At 42.7% G+C, this 16,018-nt stretch overlaps 2 protein-coding genes across 2 annotated transcripts in view; one reads left to right on the top strand and one right to left on the bottom strand.

Annotated features, from left to right (window-relative positions):
• The first annotated feature begins 404 nt into the window (after positions 1–404).
• Positions 405–3,118, top strand: LOC146640585 (E3 SUMO-protein ligase ZBED1-like). The gene is made up of 2 exons (XM_085400053.1): positions 405–1,926; positions 2,162–3,118. The coding sequence occupies exons 1-2, from the start codon at positions 854–856 to the stop codon at positions 2,697–2,699; spliced, it is 1,611 nt and encodes a 536-aa protein (XP_085256179.1). The 5' UTR covers positions 405–853; the 3' UTR covers positions 2,700–3,118.
• A 9,870-nt stretch (positions 3,119–12,988) lies between these two features.
• LOC146640584 (uncharacterized) overlaps positions 12,989–16,018 on the bottom strand; it is a 35,566-nt gene continuing 32,536 nt past the window's right edge. The window contains exon 6 of the transcript XR_014909982.1: positions 12,989–13,079. The gene's annotated coding sequence lies outside the window, so the exon portion shown is untranslated. The remainder of the gene's footprint in view (positions 13,080–16,018) is intronic.

The raw sequence follows: 16,018 nt of genomic DNA, 5'->3' as shown, positions 1-16,018 counted from the left end.
AAGAAAATCTAAGACTTTTAAGTGCGCCTTATGGTCGTGAAAATACGGTACTGCAACAACATGGCAACAGAGCAGCTGCAGAGAATTCAACATTAATGAATCGATGTCCACAACCTGCTGCACAACCTGCAGCAGGTTGTGGCCTGATGTGTTTGTAAGAGTTTCACTTTCAGGAGGAGAAGATTTAAACGAGTCACACAAATGTGAACTACAATGTCTGTGACACACAATTTATGCAAACTGCAGTAAATCTGACCTGAAGAAATCCAGTCTTCTGCCTGTTGTGGTTGTGACAGCTGCTCGTAGGAGAGTTTGTTTGTAGGAGGTGGAGATGTTCTCAGATCAAGTGCGTAATCGTCTCTTTGTGTAGACGCTAAAAGCTGTGAGCCAAAGCTCTCTGCTCTGAAACTCTTCACTCAGTCCTCACGCTGAGAGTTTAGAGGCTGAACTTCTTGTTCCTCCATAACACTTTTCATGAAACAGCAGAAATGAGCTTGTGTTTCTCAGCAGTGCGCACACAGAGAACCGATCCTCTCTGCTCAGTCTGAACAAATCAAAGTGAAACGTCAGTGAAAACACAGCTGCTGATCAAACTGTGTCAGATTAATGCCTCAATGTTTCACTGTGAGGTTAAAAAATACATACAAATGATTTAAAGAAGTAGGAGGCAGATTTTCACAATAAGAGCACTTTGTTTTTAATATAGCTGTCGAAATTAACGCGTTAATTGCGATAATTAAATTTTGGAATTAATTACATTAGAATATTTAACTATTTAGCGCAACACGCAGATAAAAAAAAAAAAAAAGTCGCTCCCATAATTCCACTTGATTTGTTTACCGCGCCACTGAAAATGGAGAAGCAGGAACAGGATGGCCTTCTGGATGGGGAATTCAAATACAAGAAGAACATAGATGGGATAATAAACAAACGCGTTGTAATTTGCACTCACTGTAGTAAAGAGTTTCAATTTCACCGTTCAAATTCGACCTTAAAATACCACCTTAATGCCAAACACGCGTTTGTCGGGGCAGCAGCTTCACCCGGCCTGCGTCAGACCACTCTTAGTGAACGCAGGCCACTCGGTAAGTCTTCTTTGGACAAACTGACCGACAATATAGCCAAATGGATAGCAAAGGACTGCAGACCGCTAAGCATTGTGGAGGACAAGGGCTTTGCGGATGTTTTAAAGGTTGCATCTCAGGACGCGTCCTACAAGCCCCCAGCGAGAAGCACAATAACAATTCGAATCCACGAACTGTATGAAACGGAGAAAAAGAAAAAAGAAGAGGCTTTGGTTCACACAGAATGCGTGGCTCTGACAGGAGACCACTGGACATCATTGAGTAATAACAATTACCTGGGAGTTACTGCGCATTTAATCACTGAAGCCTGGGGTCTGACATCCTTTGCGCTGACTATAATGAAAACGGAAGAGCGGCACTTTGCGGAGGCTTGTGCAGAGCAGTTCCAGACTGTTGCTCGCAGGTGGAGAATTGAGGAGAAGGTGACAACAGTAGGCACGGACAGTGCGCGCAATATGATCGCTGCGGCTCGCATCATGCCATTCAATCACATGCCGTGTACCGCGCACATTCTACAGAGATGCATCACAGTGAGTCTCGCAGACAGTGGCTTTGTCACTGCGCTGGCCAAATGCCGCAAAATTGTTGGCCATTTTAAGCACAGCCCAGCAAACACAGCAGAGCTGAACGCAGAGCAGGTGTCACTGGGGCGCAAGCAGGAGCCGTTGGCCCAGGACGTGCCTACACGCTGGAACTCCACGCTGGAGATGGTGAAGCGCTTGATCCGCAACCAAACTGCAGTAACCGCGACTCTGGATAAACAAAAGCATAAACTTGTCCTCCTGACGCCTCCAGAGTGGGACAAACTTCAGAGACTGGAGACACTTCTAGAGCCCTGCAGGTGAGCCTGTCATTGTGACCATAATTGTAGGTTTAGATTAAATGTATCAAACATACATCTTAAATCAGTTTTGTTATTATGAAAATGTCTTAATACCTAGTAATAAAAAGCTTTTTTTAATTTGCTGTCTTATCTGTGTGTGTGTGTGTGTGTGTGTGTGTGTGTGTGTGTGTGTGTGTGTGTGTGTGTGTGTGTGTGTGTGTGTGTGTGTGTGTGTGTGTGTATTCCACTGCAGATATGTGACTGAACTGCTGGGAGGAGAGGCCTACGTCTCCTGCTCTGTAGTTCTACCAGCCTTCTGCCACCTGCGCCGTGTCATGGAAGTAACTGATGAGGACCCTGCATATGTGGTGAGGTTTAAAGAGAAGTTTAAGGAAGACCTTGCTTCCCGCCAGGAACATACCAACTATGCATGGCTCCAGATCGCAACTGCACTGGACCCACGTTTTAAAGACCTACGCAGTGTGCCCAAGACTGACAGAGAAGCAGTGTGGATCACACTGGCAGGCATGCTGCATGAAGACTCTCCTAGAAGATCACACACTGCAGAAGAAGGTCCAGCCAAGAAGAGGCTGAGCCTGCTGCAGATGGACTCTGACTCTGAGTCAGAGGAGGAGGTACAGCAGGACAGAGCCATACAGCGCTACAGAGCAGAGCCCTGCACTGCTCTACTCACCCTTACAGTGGTGGGCAGCTCATGCAGGAGCCCACAGCCAGCTGGCCCGCCTTGCTCGCAGATACCTGGCCACTCCTGCCTCCACAGTGCCCTGTGAGAGGCTGTTCTCTGTAGCAGGGCACATTGTGAACAAGAAGAGGTCTGCTCTGCACTCAGAGAACGTGGACAAGTTGGTTTGTCTCAGCAACTGGCTGAAGGATGAGTAGACCAGAGGACCGTGTGTTTAGAGCTTGTTCTATGGTTGAATGTGATTTAAACAATACTTTTCACTGTTGTTCATATTTTTTTGCACTACTCTACCTTACCCAAAAGGATGATTGGAGATTTTTTCTATTTTGCCTGTTGAATTAGGCCTATGTTCTGTGAACTTGAAGATGTATATGGATAAAACAATGTGCTAGATTTAAACGGGTGGAAAACATTCAGTAAAAATCCCTCACAATTATTTGAAGCCCTGTTCTGCTTGTACTGTTTGTACTCACAATTAATAATAAATAAAACAAACAAGTGTGTTAAAAACCACTATCTGTCCCGATTTTTACACATATACACATATACACATATATTTCGAGTTGCGATTAATCAATTTTTAGGCTGTGATTAATTCGCTTCCAGCACAACACCCAGCCTACGTCAGACCACGCTGAGTGAACGCAGGCCACTCAGCGTGGTCTTAGCATTAAATAACACTAACAAGTGTGTAAAAATCCGCTATCTGTCCGTATGTTTGCACACATTTTGGTCATATTTCGAGTTGCAATTAATCATGATTAATTGATTTTTAGGCTGTGATTAATCTGATTAAAAATTTTAATCATTTGACAGCCCTAGTTTTTAATTCAGTTAATGTCAAACTGTCATCAACACCTCTGTGTTGTCTCCGTCTCTGAGCAGATTCAGGCATTACTCAAATAATAAAGGCTTTTTTTCACTATTATACTTTTCATTAGTCTCCAGGTTGATGATTATAAACAGAATTATTAAAGTTTTTATCATTTCAGGCTGAAAATCAACATGAATTTGGTTCTAATCAAAGAAGCTCCTTTAATGTGTGTCATTAAAATCCTCACACAGGCTTAAAAAGGCGACATTAACATTAAAATAAATGAAAGAAGCTTCAGCTGAGAGCTTCATGCAGTCATCATCAGCAGCTCATAGCAGTCACAGCTCTTTATTACGCAGCTTTGCAGGAATTAAAGTGGCTGAAGTGTCAGAGTTTGTGTGAGAAGCTGCTTCATGGACAGCTGTACACACGTCTTTATTATTTCTTCATAAATCAAACACACAGGTTTGTCTGCAGATGATTTAAAGTGTGTCGTTGTGCAGTTAAAGCTGTTTGTGTGACGCCCTGACCTCCTGTGAATGAAACAGCCAATCAGATCCATCAGAGAGAGAGCAGGAAGTGTTGTGTGTTTGTGACAGAACAAGGAAACAGTGATGATGATGAACATAAAGGTCCTCTGATGTTTCCTGTTACAGTAACGCTTGTTCATCTGTTGCTCTCCTACACTTTCCTATAAATAAAGGAGAAAAAGTCCGTTTAGTTTCATTTCCTACAGCTCAGAGTTACACTTCACATTCCTGCTGTCACATCAAAAAGCTTCACTTTGGTCCAACATCTACATGTTAACATGAAACACAGACAGACTCAGAACATCTGGAACATCTGCACTTTGACCCAAACTGTTATAGCAGGATATTTTCTACATATTTCTTATGTTGGACCTGTTTGAACTGTAAACGACCTGTAATCATCTGTAAATGGTGTGAGACACACTGAGGCCACCTACAGGGCAGCTGGGGAACAGCAGGGATCTGAAATCATACGAGACGTTAGTGAGTGAGAAGAACAAACGGACTTAAGATGGCTCGAAGTGATCAAAGTTGATCTAAAACAGAAGATAAATCCAAAGCAGCATCAGATGAATGTTACCATTTCCAGTTACGGTGCCCTTCATCTAATATGGAAATGTGTTGTTTTTTTTTGCCGTGTTGTTGTTCTTCCTATTGTGTTTAGGCCAGAGATGCTCTTCTAACAGCGGACAGACATGACCACATTACAAGAACATGGTGTGAGTCCGATTTGATATTCCAGTCAACGCTGAGAGACCTTAACCAGGAAGTCAGAGGTCAGCTGATGCTGCGAGCAGGAAGTGAACCAAGGGAAAGGTCCACTCTACTCAATCTCAAAGAAAATATGCTGGTATTTGTTGATGTTGATGGTACAATAAAAATATATAATATAATAAATAATAAAATATCATGTGATGATGAGATGTGTTGTTGGTGTTTGTATTTTCTGTAAATGTCTTTTTAATGTAAATGCTTTGTTCCAGACGGACAGGGAATCAGTTGCTGTACGATGACATCATCTTGATGTTGACGAGGAGGGCGAGAAAAACTAGTTTTGTCCTGCAGATGGCGATCTTGCACCGTGTTCAGAGAGCCGACACTTTGATGGTGCTGCTCTACTCAGCTTACTTTAGCCTGGGTTGGACTCTATATGAGCAGCTTCCACTCTGGTTTCACTCTTAAACACACTTGTTTGATTTCACTTGTAAAAGTTGAAGAATAAATATTTTATTACAAAATTATTTGTTGATGCATTTTTTTAGGGTCAAATATCTTGTTTGATTTGAGGAATGAACTGTTAGGGTGGAAAAAGTGAATCAGGTTAAAATAGTGGTGCTTTATATCAGTGAAGATGTATAATGTAATTTAAAATGTTGATGATGGGTTGTAGTGGGCTTGTACTTACAAAACTGCCTCATTTTATTGGAACGATCCACAGTTGCATCCATTCACGGATGACATCTGACATCATTTGACATCTGGTCTGAACACGTTTGTACACAAGATGCCTCAGTTCTGGATGTTCCCACAGACTCCTCTGTGCACCTAAAGAAAAGGTCAAGGGTCAGCAGCACATGTAGTTGGGACAATTCTTCAGTCGCACAAACTACACAATGATTTTCCTCCAATGACGACTTTTCACTTGCAGAAATGGTCCTGTGTGATTTCCAGGCTGTGATATAAAAACTAGTTCCTAATGGCAGCGACTCACTCAGTAAACATGTGTTTCCTTCACCAACCTCACACACAGATCCAATAAGATCAGGAAGTGGGCAGTATAGTACAATATGTGTTATTCTGTGCTGCACTGCCCAAACTAAAGATCTGCTGAAGTGTTGGAAATGATCCAGATGTTTATTTTGGACGATACAGCAGAAGATCAGACATGAAAGTGGAGATAACACAGAAGACCTGCAGCAAAGGTCAGAGGTCAGACTGGGCCCCTGGATTCAACAATGAGCCAATGATCATCAAGCAGTGACTAAAGCAGAGCCCTGACGTTCTGACATTCATCACACAGTCAGAACAAATGTCTGCTGATGACTTCATCTCATGAAACGACTGATAGATGTCAGTTCATTGATCAGCTGAGCTGCTGATCTTCATCGTCACAGAAACATTCAGCTTGTTTCAATCAGTAAATAACTCCCACTACTCCCAGTTTGAACTGTTCCCACTCAAAATGCTGTGAGAACAATGATCATTGTAGAACTTCACAAACATCACGTGTTGTTTTCCACATGTAAGATCAGCAAACACACAGAAACTTCCTGTTGCCACACACGGCCTCTAAAATCTCTTCCACGCTTTCTGTCTGAAGTCCACTCTCTGTGTCGGATCCACAGGAAACAACAAGATCTCATTAACATGGTTTTCAATGTGTCTCCTTCCAAAAAGTCCAACCAATGAACAAATGTGTGTATTTGTGGAGGCCGAACAAAAGCATGACACATTTCTCTGTTTCTATAAACTGGAGTCAAACACAAACATGAAGAGTTTCACTGACAGACTCCAAAATGCCCCCACAGTGGATCAAAGGGAAATCCTACAGTGTGGCCAGAGACTCTTAATGGCTCCAACATCAACACATCCACAATGTTGGATCCAGTTCTGCCTCACAGAGTTACTAAGACACACCCTCTGCCAGCATCACAACAGCTCCACCTGCTTCACCTGCCTCCTCAGCATCTGTACACCTGAAGAGAAAAGAAAGGCTCCAACAGCTCAAATCTACAAAGGATTCATGAAGTTTCATCCAACAATAACATGTTTGCCTTCCACAGTGTGCTGTTAGACACCACTGTACCTCTGCCATTTCAAAAAGAGCAGCTTGGGAACATTTTGGCTCCAAACACTTTGTGTTTAAGTTCTTTGTTTTCTTTGTGAAGCCGACAACATCTGGAGCTTTGTGACTCATACAAACATCATTTTGTTCTTTAGATGACAGCAGACTGGGACTGAATAATCAATCACTATCAAACCAATAAAGACAAACATGCTGATTTTACAGGAACTTTGTTGGAGAAGCTGCAAAGACATGAAACTGGTGGAGATCCCAAACCAGTTGATAGTGCTGGTTATTCCAAATAAAGCTGTTTCCCTTTGAGATGAAATGACTTTGTGTCCTGATATATAATAAAGATGTTGTTGTTTTTGAGCCCCTGTATTAAAAGTAGTTTAAAGTCAGCTTGAGTTTGATGTCTTTATGTCAAAGCTGCTCATGATGTTGAGCTGCTGATGGAATAAAAACAATATAAAAGCATGTAGTCCAGACTTAAATGTAGCCTGTTGTTAGCTGAGGTCCACACACAGTGTTTGACAGTGTAAAGTGTGTGAAAGGGCTGCTGGTGGAGCTCACTAGGATGAGCAGGTGACCACGAGGTGGAGAGCAGCTGGCCTGGCTTTGACCCGGGCCACGCCCCCTTTCTCTCTGCTTTGCTGTCACTTATCTTCACTGCTCTGTCCAATAAAGCTGAAAAAGGCCCCGAATCAAAGAAATCTGCTGCAGCCTCTGAAATGTCTTCTGTTTCCTTCCCGACGGCTTTTTCACCGTCAGCCCATCAGACAGTCCAGCAGCATTTATGATGATGTCATGATGTTGAAGAGGCTGCTACGGTGGCCTCCCATGACCCCCAGCCTCATCACAGCTGAGATGCAGACATTTGAAAACATTCAGCAGACAACTGAATAACAGTCCAACACAACAGTCTGTGTGCAGACACACACTGACCTTTCATAGAGTCAAACACAGCTGGTTGAGTCATTTCTCTGTGAGTCTAAAGTGAATCTAGTATTTGAAAGTCCACTTCCTGTATTTGTTGTTGAAGACTTCTTCAGCTTCTTCTCAAGGACATCAGCTGCTTGTTTGGCAGCAGAGGCAGTTAAGAAGCTTCCTGAAAAACACTGAACAGTGAGTTCACTGTGGCATATGACAGATTCAGCTTTCTGTGTGCAAATGTGTCTGTGTCGACCTTTCAAATGCTGTTGAATCCAAAACATCAGCGGCTCCTCGGCTGCTCACTTCATGCACTTCTGTCTGTGTGACAGTCCAATGACATCACAGCTGTTTCCAGCCCCAGTGTCTCAGGACTGGACACCTTTAAACATGTCGAGGATCAAACAGCGTCCAGCTAAACACACATGAAACTATCAGAGCTGACAATCATTCCAATAACATCTAATGGTTCATGTATGTAGACACAGGACTACAAGGAAATGGCTCTCAGCATCTGGCTGTGGGAACACATGAGTCCCTGTTTGTGTTCAGATTGTGTGCATGTTTTAGACGTGTGTCACATGTAGAAACACAACAATCCCACAATGACACACAGATGTGTTTGACACAGCTGTGCAGCTGTAAGTTGTTTCTAATGATTCATTGAAGCTCTTCTAACATTCTGGAGACGATCAGTACATGAATCTGTTCAACACGACAACAATTTGACTTCAGTGTGAACGTTTGCATTAAATAACCTTCTTCATCCAGCTGACAGCATCTTCATCCTATGATGTGAACAGTTCCTCCTGTTGATGACAAACCTCTGACAGGATCTGCTTGAGGAGCTTTTTCATGTGCAGCTCTCTGAGCTCAGGGCTGAGCTGCTGTTTCATCTTTAAGAGCTGCTGCCTCCTCGCCGGACTTGTTCTCCTCTTCTTCTCCTAATGACACCATTTCTGCTTCATATTAAATTCAATAAAGATGCTGACATGTATCTGTAGCAACAACATCATTGAATCTAGAACAACTGGAGCCAAACCAGTGGCTCTGCTGGGATCACTGGTGAGCCAACACTTCCTTGTTGATGCAGATTTCAGGGCTTCCTTTTGCTCCTCCGTTATAACTGTTCTCTCTTCTCAACACATGATGACACAAAGGAATCAGCAGTGACAAAGATGATGCTGAAGAGAAGCACACACTTCACACATATAACAGACCAGTGCAGTTACACACACCTCTGCTCGACATCAGGCCTCAAACAAAGACACAAAACACTAACTTGACTCTAAACAGAAGAAACGAGCAGCTGTTTCTGTTCTGTGCTTATTTATATTTGACACACATGCTTCTCTTTGTGCAAACACACATCGCACTATAAGGGTAACCTCGCACACAATGATTGGACAGCACAGTGATGATGCTGGGAGATCCTATACGCAGCAACACTGAGAACTTTAAACAATGATGGAAAGTGTTATAAATGACTTGTTGGCCTCTGATCTGTCACAAACAGCTGAAACGTGTCTCTCATGAGTCACATGAAGGTTTTTGACAGAAAGGACAAAAAGTAGCTGCAGTCAGTTTGTGTCATTTTTATATTTATTCATCTGGGAGAAAAATCTGAGGGACATTAAAATGTGTTTTCAACAGAGACAAGAACATGAATATAACAGAACAGGTAAATGAACATGTTTCAAGTAAACAGCTGGACTGATCAGGTCCAAACACAGAGTGATAAACTTGTCAAACAGCTGTCATATCTTTATATAGAAGCTCTTTATAAATGCTGCTCACTGCAGTCTGTTTACTAATAATGTCAAAGTGTTAGAAACACAGAAACATCAGAATGGTCTTTGTTCACAGAAACCTGTCTGGGATCCTTTGTTGTTCTTTTGATGCAGAGTTACATTATAAATATAAAGAGTTATTTCAGAGTCTCATCAGTTTTCCTGCATGTCTTTATTTAACACATCAGCAGGGCTGAAGCTCTCATGTTAAACACACACTGATCTATGGACACGTTCATGTGTTTCTAACAGAACCAGGCTGTTATCAGCCTGCACTAACATTATGTCACACACACTGAATGTAACAGTGACAGTTTACATCATCACACAATCAGCTGTGATTGTTTCACTGTCATCAAACGAGTCAACAGGAAGTAGAATCAATAGAAACCAATCATTTACTGACAGCATGTCTGATGGAAATAAGTGCAGATTATGTATGAAGTCTAACTGCACACAGTAACTGTGTTACAATAAGGACTTAACAGCGCCCTCTGCTGGAGTGTTTCAGTACTGCGTTAACTAGAATACACCACCTCCTCCTCACACCACCTGCTACAGCTCTACTCTTCTATGACTACAGTCATCCACAGCACTGATGTGAGGTCACATGGTTCATATGTAAGGAGCACAGCTGACCTCAGGTCAGTTTAATGACTGTGAGCAGCAGCTGTGTTATTGTCACTGTGACAGGGAGACACTCTCAGACACAGCGCTCATGTCAGCTTGTTCTCATGCAGGAGGATCAGGAGCTCCATGTTTGTCTTTCTGTTTGAATCATGATGTGTTTGTGCCATCAGAGTCTGTCATGAGTACTCAGGGTTTCACAGCAGCTCTTCTGGATGCTGACGAGGACTCCAACCTCATGTTTCACCTCTCTGAGCTTCTGATGTCTGTGAACACTCGTGTTTCTTCTCTGGGCTCATCTGGACAAAAACACCTTTCTGTGTTTGGCTGCAGCCTCATTCTGACTGACAGGAAGTGTGTTATCCATGAGCTGCACTTCTGTGAGGAAGTTTCCTGCTGTGTTTCCTGTCTGTGGACAAACACGAGTGTTCCAGCTGAGGACTTGGTTCCTTCCACCTGTCCATACAGGACATCACGCTGTCTGCAGCTCTGTAAATGCAGCTCCAGGTCCTTCCACGTGCTGCTCTGTATTTGTGCAGTTTGTAGTGTGTCCTGGGAAACGTAGCACACATGGTGTTCTTCTGCTGTTTCCTCCTTTCACTGAGTGTGAAACACTGACGCTGTGCTGTTGTTCACAGAGGGGAGCTGATTCTAGCTGCAGCTGGACTCTGTCATCTAACTGAATGTGTTGGTGCTGATCACGGGGCTCTGAGGGGGGAGCAGCAGGAGGACTCTGGATGCTGACGTCAGTGTATCTGTGGAAGCTCCCACAGCGTGTCTGTCATTCAATATTGTGCTGTATATTGTATCTATGCAAAGATGAACAGACTGTGTGTTCACTGGTCTCTGTGCTGCAGCTCTGATGTCATCATCACTCCCTCCTCCACCCTCAGCAGTCCCAGCATGCTGCTGTGGTGCACCCCACCCTCACTCTACACCTGAGCCACAGACCACACCCTCCACCTCAATATACACCACAGTTTTCTCTGCTGTGGAAATGAGATCAGGAGGAAATCATCATTATTATTATTTAATAAACGCTCACATTAATGTGGGCTTATTTGTTTCATATTAGAAACATTAGTTGAGTGTTTTTAGTATAAAATGGTCAAAGTCCCTCTTTTTGCTCCTCCCCTCACCTGTGGATGGGCGGTGCTGTTACCGTGGTGACAGCTTGGATGTGTTTCAGTCCTGCCTGGTTATCACTGCAGGAATCTTTCACATTTATTACAGGTAATAACTCTGATTTTTCTGTGTATTATGAACCAAATGTATCCTGATACTCACAGAGATGGATGAGCAGAGGTTTTTTTTGCAGTTTATGTAGTTACTATGGACTTAATGCATACATATTATTAAAATTAGGGCTATAACAGTTGTATTGATGTATAGCAACTTGAAATGCTCCCACAAATGGCTCCACAGCATGTAAAAATATAACAAAAGCTCTGGCGGACTTGGTTCTGTGGTCAGTCTTAAAGGGTGAAGTTAAACTCTGTAATCTTCACTGTGTCACAGAGTTCAGTGAGTCCCGTTATTCACAGTATCAATCAGATCATCAGAGAACAGCTGATCAGCAATCAGTGGTGCCAACAGCGCCTCCTGTGGTGAGAGGATGCAATAATGCAATGTAGCATTTTTCCACTCAACACTTGCAGTCATGGAAACTGTCTGTTGGATCTGTGTGACGTTGCTTTCTTGGTTAGAGTTCCTCACAAATGTCCAGATGATTCTTCTAATGAGGCGTCGACCATGTTTGCAGCTCTTTGGAAGAAAACGTCGCCCTTTGCCATCCTTACTTTTCTTTGACTTCTTCAAATGCAGCTGAACTCCAGCTGGTATTTTCTTGGACTTTGCAGCTGTTTCTGGTCATCAGTTCATTCCTGCAAACCTCTGAAGCTGAACAACAATGATGCTGCATTGCTGGCTGATCCCAAAAGGTTGATTCTGTTCATCTGGACGTTTTCAGAAACGTTTGCTCACTGATCAGGTGACTTCTTCAGTCTCAGCTGACTGCAGCTTTACAACTTTACAAACAGCACATTTGCACAATGACTGAAAGCAGCAGCACCTGATATATATGATACTAATATAATACATATACATATATAATCCATACTAATGATGAAGGAACTGAGCTCACAGTCCATTGTTCATTCAGTGAACTACTCAGTTTATTTTGGGCCTCAGAAATGCTCACTCTGTTTGTACATCACTGTCAGCAATAGACTCATTCTGCTGTGTGGACAGGAACACATGTGACATCACTTCCTGTTTGTTTATGACTGAAGAAGTTTACAAGGAATCATTTAGAAGAGTTTCAAACATCAACTGATTGAATCCATGAATCTGAAAACGTGTTTGTGAGTGAAAGAGACAGACATGTACAGACTGAACTATCTGTTCAACAGTCAGAGTGTTTCTGTAACAGGAGACACTCTTTACACTCCACTCAGCACAGGGACACTGAGGAACCAGGAGACCAGACATAAAACCCAGGATAAAGAGTTTGAGTGAATGTGGTGTTGAAGGTGTGGAGGTGGATCAGAGTGTCAGAGAAGACTCTGTAGAAGGACAGAGTGCCAGCAGGACAGTCCACATACACTGCTGCTCTGTTAGAGACAGAGGAGGAGGAGGAGGAGGAGGAGATGGATGTTTGACTCTTATTGTGCCTGACAGAATGAGGACCACGATCAGAGCAGATCAGACTCCAGGACTGATCAGTGAGTCCAAACACACAGTCACCACTGTCTCCTTTCCTTCTGATGCTTCTGTAACTCACTGATATAAAAACGTTTCCTCTCCACTCGACCTCCCAGTAACAGCGACCAGTCAGACCATCTCTACACAGCAGCTGTTCCCAAACATCAAATCTGTCTGGATGATCAGGATATGACTGAACCTCCTCCACACAATGTGCCTCAATGTTATTGATATTATTATTATCATTATTATATAATAATAAAACCTTTATAATAAAACCACTAAAAACCTTTATTCTAGCGCTTCTAGACTTTAAAGTCAGCAAAGAGGCACAGAAAAGAAGATCAGACACCAGCGAGGGAGGATAAGAAGGACAGACGCAACAACATTGTCATCCCCTATGTAGCCGGTGTATCAGAAAAACTCAGGAGAGTTTTCTCCAAGCATGACATCCCAGTGCATTTCAGACCAGCAACACGCTCAGACAAAAACTGGTTCACCCGAAAGATAAAACGCCAAAACACAGACTTAACAATGTGGTGTATGCTGTACAGTGCAGCGAGGAATGCCCAGACCTCTACATTGGAGAGACCAAACAGCCACTTCACAAGCGCATGGCACAACACAGAAGAGCCACCTCCACAGGACAAGACTCAGCAGTCCATCTGCATCTTAAGGATAAAGGACACTCTTTCGAGGATGCCAATGTTCACATTTTGGGCAGAGAGGACAGATGGTTTGAAAGAGGAGTGAAAGAAGCACAGTGTTGGGGAGTAACGGAATACATGTACCGCCGTTACGTATTTAAAATACAAAATATGAGTAACTGTATTCCGTTACAGTTACCGTTTTAAAAGGTGGTATTCAGAATACAGTTACTTTGTTGAAATAAATGGATTACACTGCGGTACTCTCCCGTTTCATTTTTTCGCGGGTCAGGACTGTTTAGGTTTTGTTTGACAGCTACGTTCTATTGTTCCAGGCGGCAGCGTTACCATGGTTGCCATGGTTACAGGGCGACGCTCTCTCTCTCTTTCTGCGACTGTGTGTTTCCTGGGTGAGAGAGCGCCTTTTCGTTGTTGTTGTTGTGCTAAGCTAACAGGCAGAATGCTACAAGCATAGCTCTAAAGAATGTAGCATCATGGGCAGTGTAGTCCGTGCTGCAGGGAGAATGGACTGCCATACACGTTATGGGTCTGTGAACGCGAGGAGGGAGAAAAAGGGGAGTGGAAAGGTACGAGTTGTCATCAAGGAAAAACGGGAGCTGGAAGCATGTAAATATAATAATAACCACTTCAGCCAAGAAGAGTGCCTGACGAGCCCAGTTGTAAGTAAGCTATTAAGACTCGACTGTACACCGTGTTCGTGTTTTCCTCTGAAAACAATAAATTCCATTGGAGCAGTCTTTCAACGCCTCTCTCTGTCTCTCGCAAGAAAAGTTGACCCACACAACAAAGTAAAGCTAGTTTTCGGCTACGAGCCGACAGGGACCCCGCCGTATTAGTCAGAGGTCCCTTTACTACAGTTCGGAGTCGCGGACCTTCAGTAATAGTAATAAATCACACAGCAATAGTACATTCACGTTGTTGTAAAAAGCATGATAATATATTAAGTAATCCAAAGTATTCAGAATACGTTACTGTCATTGAGTAACGTAACGGAATACGTTACAGAATACATTTTGAGGGCATGTATTCTGTAATGGAATACATTTTAAAAGTAACCTTCTGTTAAGAGATTTTCTACATTATACACTACAACCAAATCTCTATAATACAATATAATCAAGTAGGCCTTATATTCTAACCAAGTGTGCCTTATATTTAGTGTGTTCATATATTTTCACATAACCAAGCCTATTGTTGAAGAACTACCTAATCAAGTTTATTGTTAAAGAGAACATAATGCATTCCTTACTTAAGTGTCTGAAATGTTTGAGATGTTTTGACAGCATGATATAATGATGCATTCTTTCCTATAATGTCTGTGATGTCAGATAAAGCATGATATACTACTGTATTTTTAATCCCAGTGTGTGTCTTCTCAGAGGCATTCACCCGTGCGCACGTTTTCTAATTACTCTCTGAGTCGGTCTGCAGTTGTCTCATTTCTCTTATTTGTGTTTGAACAAATGTCTACCCCTGACATTTAATTGGTCCTTCGCTAGCCGGAGAACTGACTGTTATTTTTAACGTCTAGTTTTCCACAGCGGTCTTCATCGGATCCTGACGTCGTGACGCCTGCGCTGGAAAAGAGTCTGTGCACAGCAAAAGAAAATCCGGGAGCGTGAATTCGACCTCCGGTCAGCGTCTTACACAGGCCTTCACGGCTGCAGGACCCGATGAGCACCGGATCCAAAAACGCAGCGCCACAGTAAGGTGAATATGAAACACTGCATTCCATCAAGCGTTACAATACGTTGATATTGAGATTTTCCTTTAAAATAGTGTAAGCCTGGTGAGCGCCGACAGATCTCATAGTCCAGAGAGGGACTTAAAGAGACAACAGGCAAGAGCGATAATCTAGAAATCGCTATTAAAAGTTCCGGTTGCTCTGGGTAGCAGCTGTAACGGAACGAGTTCCGGTCACTCTAGGAGTGGCTGCAACGGAACAGGTTGAAGGTTACATGAAATAGGCCTATGGAAAAATCTCAATAAAAATTATAAAAACGCGCTTTGTTTGTGTTGAAATAGAGGAGTGAGTTGTTTTTACGACCCAATAAGCGGTCGAACCACTTCTCAAACTGTTTTCCTGTGTACACTCACGTATTGGTTAAAGTGGAAAAAGGGTTGTGCGTCATCACGTAAAATCAATAACCGCTCACTCGAATAGCGAGTGAGTAGAAGGCTGTTATTGAAAACCCATTCTCACTTTTTCATGCCAAAGAAGGTGTCACAGTTCTGACGTAATTAGTTCAAAATGGGTAATTCTAAAACTAAAGTAAAATTAACAGCAGATGAAGAAAAGCTTGAAAGAAACTGTCAAAATGCAGGAAAAGTCAGTGCAAATAGGTGGAGAAATCCACATAAAATTTATTGTCCAGCCTGGCAAGGCAAATGCAATCAAGAGTCAATAACTGCTTTAAAAGCTGCTTTGCAAAAAGAACTATTTGAGGAAAAAAGTCAAAAGAAAAAAGCAAAACGTGTAGCTGAATGGCGACTTTTCAAAGCATGGGAAGCAGAAAATGATAAACGCAGTGCTAAACGTGCCCAAAAACAAGAAAATAAA

The sequence above is a fragment of the Rhamphochromis longiceps genome, unplaced genomic scaffold, assembly GCF_057381845.1.
Source record: "Rhamphochromis longiceps isolate RC_006_pf unplaced genomic scaffold, R_longiceps_female_GT1.1 unmapped_scaffold_4, whole genome shotgun sequence".
Classification (NCBI taxonomy): Eukaryota; Metazoa; Chordata; class Actinopteri; order Cichliformes; family Cichlidae; genus Rhamphochromis; species Rhamphochromis longiceps.
Note: the sequence above shows the minus strand (reverse complement) of the source record. Positions and strands in the feature narration are given on the sequence as shown.